Source organism: Eutrema salsugineum, unplaced genomic scaffold (assembly GCF_000478725.1).
Source record: "Eutrema salsugineum unplaced genomic scaffold, Eutsalg1_0 scaffold_1, whole genome shotgun sequence".
In the NCBI taxonomy this organism is placed as follows: domain Eukaryota; kingdom Viridiplantae; phylum Streptophyta; class Magnoliopsida; order Brassicales; family Brassicaceae; genus Eutrema; species Eutrema salsugineum.
The window spans coordinates 17,689,246-17,694,226 of NW_006256909.1; the positions used below are offsets into that span (position 1 = coordinate 17,689,246).

The window sequence follows — 4,981 nt, forward strand, 5'->3', positions numbered from 1 at the left end:
CAGACACGAAGAATCTGGGATCACGTGGTCTATCGTGCCAGATTTCCCGACTCCGACTGAATTCAAAATTCAGTGCTATAAACTTAGGTTGTATTGATCTTCGGCCCAATACGGATCCTAATTTGGTCCGGCGGAATTGTACCTGCAAAAAAGTCATAGATATCATATGCTATTATGTGATTCGTCCATGTAAAAAAGATTAAATATTAATATATAGTTTTAGTAGTTAACAATATGTGAGTTATAAAAAAAAAAAATTTGGAAATATATATGTATATCAGAATAAATATATATATTTTTTTTTTCTATAGGTAAATCGTCCGTAAAACTTGTCAAATGTTAATTGCTTAATTAATTTCATCAAACCCATAAATAGATTTTTTACCACCTATTAAAAATTGGTTATTGAGCTCTCTTAATTAACTCTATTTTTTTATACCTCAGTAATTTAATTCTTATTCCTCAGTCAAACTGATAAGACAAGGAGACCGCCGCCGTCAACATGATTCCACATCTAACGCCGTCAATTATTTCCGTCCATCTCCTTTCTCAAATCTCTCTCTCTCTGTCTCTCTCCCTCACGCGCTCTGTGTAACGCAGACCATTCTTAGCTGTACAAGGCCCCCTCTCTCTCTAGAAACAGTCATCTCAATCATCTACGTGATTCAACAAGTAGAGATAAGAAGAAGAAGAGGAAGAAGTAGAAAACTCCTTGGATCGTCGTTGGATCGTCGTTGAAGAAGCAGCATCATCGTCAAAGGTTTGTTCGTTCGTGCACCTGTTTTCTTTCCAAATCTCCCACGGTTTCTGCTGTTTACCCCGAATCAGCTTTCTCTACATTTTCTAGATCTGGATGTGTTAGTCGTCATCGATTATCTATTTTGCTTGGGGGATTTAGTTGTAATCTGAAGTAGCAAATTGTTGTGAAATCTCGTCTTTGTGCTTTACTTTTCTGCCGAGATCGACCGAGTAAATCTGTATTCGGAGCTGGATTTTCGGCATTATTGATGATTTAAAGTAGCGTGGACTGATCTTGAGTTCCTTAATCTCACCCAAATATTGCAAATTTTCACTCAGTGTTTCAATAAGTTGATTGATCAAGTTGAGTTTATTCAGCTTGATCGAGAATGGCTGGTCGAGTGAAAGAAGACGAGAAGAACGAGCGGAGTATTAGGAGTCTTCTCAAACTTCCTGATAACAAGAGGTGTATAAACTGTAACAGCCTTGTAAGTTTTTTGCTTCTTAATTTCATCATCATCCAAAGAAACCATGAAGATTGAGAGACAATTAAACTTCCTTTTTATCTTCTTGGTTTTGTTAGGGACCACAATATGTTTGCACTACTTTCTGGACTTTCGTTTGTACCAACTGCAGTGGAATACAGTGAGTGTTTAATTTTTTTTTTCCTGTGTATAGTGTTCTTGCAAGTGTTGATTAATAATGATATATGCATGTGAATGTTGTATTTTCTCAGCCGTGAGTTTACTCATCGTGTTAAATCGATATCAATGGCGAAATTTACCTCACAAGAAGTCACTGCTCTAAAAAGAGGTGGTAATCAGGTTAGCAAGCTAATTCTTCTCATTTCTCTTATTCTTATGAGTTGTTTTTTTCTTGGCATTTTGTAATCTTTTATTTTGTTTGATTTTGAACAATCTCTGCTGAACAGCATGCTAAGGACATATATTTTAAAGGACTGGATCAACAGCGGCAGTCAGTGCCTGACGGAAGGTATGACAAATCTCTCTTCTTGTTGTAGAGATGGATGTCTTACGTTCACTGATTGTTCTTTTTATCTGTTAGCAATGTAGAGCGGTTAAGGGACTTCATCAGGCAGGTGTATGTAAATAGAAGGTACACGAATGAGAAGAACGATGACAAACCTCCAAGAGGACCGATGGTGAGAAGTATTTCTTCTTTAATTAATTTCCTGTAGATAAGCCTGGCTTGTCCAAATAGATTTGTTCATTAATATAGCATCATTGCAGTCTGCTGTGTCATGATTCCTTGTATTTTCATATTCTGCAGAGCGATAGTGAGACACGAAGTTCTAGTGGGTCTCGCAGTCCACCATACGAAGATACGTATGACCGTCGTTACAGCGACAGATCAAGTCCTGGTGGGAGAAGTCCAGGGTTTGAGCCAGGCAACAAAAAAAGCCCTTCTCGTCCTGAGATCTTGAATGATTGGCGTAGAGAGGATAGATTTGGGGGTAGAAAAAAACCAGAAGAGGAGTCCCATTCACCTGAGCAAGTAAAAGATATGGGTTCAGCTAGCCCTCCTGTACTTCGACCCGTTAGGGAAATTTTGGGTGACAGTGTTATTCCTCTTCGGGTGATAGAGCCTCCAAAACCCCAAGTTAACCGAAATAACGATGCTTCAGCACTTGCAAAGGTTTGGCTTTATCGTTGAAGTCCATATAGATACCATCTATATCTCAGTATAAGATAACTTTAATATATTCTGTTTGTCCAATTTCAGCCAGCCGCATCATTGAGTAGTTTAACCTCCACAAATGAGAATCCACCAGAAGTTAAGCTGGAGACTGCTATAAGCCTAATTGATTTTGATGATCCCGAACCTTCAGCTCCATCTGTTGCAATACAAGCACCGATATCGATCACACCTCATCCTGCTCCACCGCCAGCAAGTGCAACTAATGATAACTGGGCATCTTTCGATGCCGCGCCCAGTGTCCCTAGTATAAATGTATCTCAGTCACCACCCAGTGGTGGAAACACAGTGGATTCACTTCTCTCTCAGTTGACAGCTCCTTCTTCCGTGCCAGTTCAGACATCTACACTATCTGGCGGACCTGTTCATCTTGGTCATTCCACGTCACAAATCTTTGCACCACCTCCAAATGGACATTTAAGTGAACAGGTGGGTATTTCATTGCATGGTCTCTCAAAGAATTGCATAAAATTCAGCTTAAAAACTGTTGTGTGTTTTATGCGTCTTGGATTTTTGTCACAGCCATGGAACACGGGACTAGCATCTAATGTACAAAGATCAATGAGTGCACCGTCATTGCAACCTCTTCAAGGAGTCCCTCCTGGTGGCCTGCAGACTAATGAAGTTAAACCTTCCGGAAGAACAGAATTACCTGCGGTAACAATTTATTTAAGCCATTTGGTCTGTCTTGTTTCTATATCTTACCATCTGTGGGTTTGTAGATAACATGCTAAACTGGGTGCAGGATTTATTCACTGTAACCTACCCATCATACAGTGCACCAGTGCCTGGGTGGCAAGCTGGTCCACCTCATGCTGTGCACTATGGCATGCAGCAGTATAATAACACCATGGTAACAATTTTTCTGATAAACTTCTGAATCGCATAATGAATTTGAGCAACATTGACATCGCAGCCTGATATTTCATGCGACAGTCTTACCAGAATGTTCCGCATCCAGCCAAGTCAATAAACCCTTTTGACTTCAGCTCTGAGCCGCCATCACAGACACAAACAGTATGTCTTCCAGCTCATTTGACTTAATCCATAATAGAACTTTTGTGTGATAACAAGCATGTCTTGGAAATTAATGGCAGTTGAGCAAATGTTGATTTGAGCACTTAATAAAGTGCTTACAAAAACTTAGCTTATGAGTTGATTGGTTAAACCCGTTCCCTATACTCAATTTCGGCACTTCCATCCGAGCAAGTTGTTTTATCAAAGTATTGATCGAGTAATCTATTAGTGATTACATGTTAAATGATGTCAAAAAAAAACGGTACAGAAAACTATGTTCCCTTCCATGGCGTCTCTGCAAGGTGCATTACCTCCTTCAGGCATGATGCCTTCTCAGGGAGTACACAATCATTTCAGTATACCCTCTCAAGCCTCAAACCATCTATCTGCAATGCCACCGAGTAAATATAAAACATACCTATTTTTCATTTTTTCCCCAGTTTACTTAGTTATCTCATCAATTGAATGATACGTTGACTCGTATGAAATGTTGATGAATTATTGGCTCCCAATTTTTCAGGGTACATATCTCCTCAAATACCAGGAAGCATGCCACCTAGGTATGATCCTTTTGATTCAGTTAATCCATTAGTGTTTGCTTCCATCATACATTCACTGCATATAGTTGGTCTTAGCGCGAAAACGTCTACTTCTTATTTCATCTTTCAAGAATCGGATCTAAAGATCATAACCGTTGGTTTTGCAGCAATGTAAGCCCTGTTGGCAACATGGGAGCTCCATATGAAACTCAACAAACATATAACAATATCGGAAGCCCATTTGCTTCTGTAGTCCCTTCGAACCCACCTTCTTTCCCTTCAGGAGGAAACCCGTTTGGGTAAAGAAGAACGAGAGCATTAGCTCGAGATCTGTTGTACTTGAAGATTGATTGAGTTCTAAGGTGTACTATGTAAGGTTATCAAATTGAATCCAAAAACACGGGTTAAAGTGCGTGAACGGTGAAGGAAGGTACGAGTCATGAACTTGGAAAAGAATTGGGTTTGCGAGGTTGGGTGTTTAGATAAAATTTTTTCATATAAAGGTTTTGAAATAGGTTTCATTATTATTATTCTTTGATATTCTATATTTCAGTTTCCCTTTTGATGTTGTTTTATTGTAATAAATTTGAGGGCGGTTCGGTGGTTCCTTTAGAAAAATCTTGAGGATTGTATCCGTTGTGTTACGTTGTAAGATGTTATCAAAGGGTTTGTTTACACATTTTGAACATGAACCTTTGTCAAAAAAATATTGGCAGTTAAGGATTTGAGTCATTATCATTGAGTTTAGAATTCGCTTTTAGCACCTAATAAGGTTTATTCACTCACTCTACCTTATTTTTCAATTTAAAGCGTGGATCTACCACTTTTATAACATGGTACTAGGCATTACTACTTTTGGGTACTTGTCCATCAAAACATAGCATCTTAAACTTGTCCATAAATTTTTGTCTGCAAGATATATGTACCAAATGTACTAGTATAGTTGTTGTAATAGATTGAATCTTAGCAGT

The 4,981-nt window shown here is 38.7% G+C and overlaps 1 protein-coding gene across 2 annotated transcripts; it reads left to right on the forward strand.

The window, feature by feature from the left end:
• Positions 1-577: 577 nt before the first annotated feature.
• On the forward strand, positions 578-4,697 carry LOC18030298 (probable ADP-ribosylation factor GTPase-activating protein AGD14). 2 transcript variants are annotated; one of them, XM_006414864.2, is made up of 14 exons: positions 578-760; positions 1,117-1,226; positions 1,322-1,383; positions 1,475-1,562; positions 1,670-1,731; positions 1,804-1,900; positions 2,029-2,394; positions 2,482-2,883; positions 2,977-3,111; positions 3,200-3,307; positions 3,391-3,471; positions 3,740-3,872; positions 3,992-4,031; positions 4,178-4,697. In XM_006414864.2, the coding sequence occupies exons 2-14, from the start codon at positions 1,128-1,130 to the stop codon at positions 4,311-4,313; spliced, it is 1,809 nt and encodes a 602-aa protein (XP_006414927.1). In that variant the 5' UTR covers positions 578-760; positions 1,117-1,127; the 3' UTR covers positions 4,314-4,697. The 2 variants fall into 2 exon arrangements, with proteins under 2 accessions (XP_006414927.1, XP_024005207.1); XM_024149439.1 differs by lacking the exons at positions 3,992-4,031; positions 4,178-4,697 and having other exon boundaries at positions 3,552-3,830.
• The last annotated feature ends 284 nt before the right edge of the window (positions 4,698-4,981 follow it).

What these genes read in the sequence shown, in the direction of transcription:
- LOC18030298 (XM_006414864.2), top strand. Translation starts at nt 1,128, where the DNA reads ATGGCTGGTCGAGTGAAAGAAGACGAGAAGAACGAGCGGAGTATTAGG. An exon ending in GTATAAACTGTAACAGCCTT is followed by an intron (nt 1,227 to 1,321) that starts GTAAGTTTTTTG and finishes TGGTTTTGTTAG; the next exon opens with GGACCACAATATGTTTGCAC. An exon ending in TCTATCTGCAATGCCACCGA is followed by an intron (nt 3,873 to 3,991) that starts GTAAATATAAAA and finishes CCAATTTTTCAG; the next exon opens with GGTACATATCTCCTCAAATA.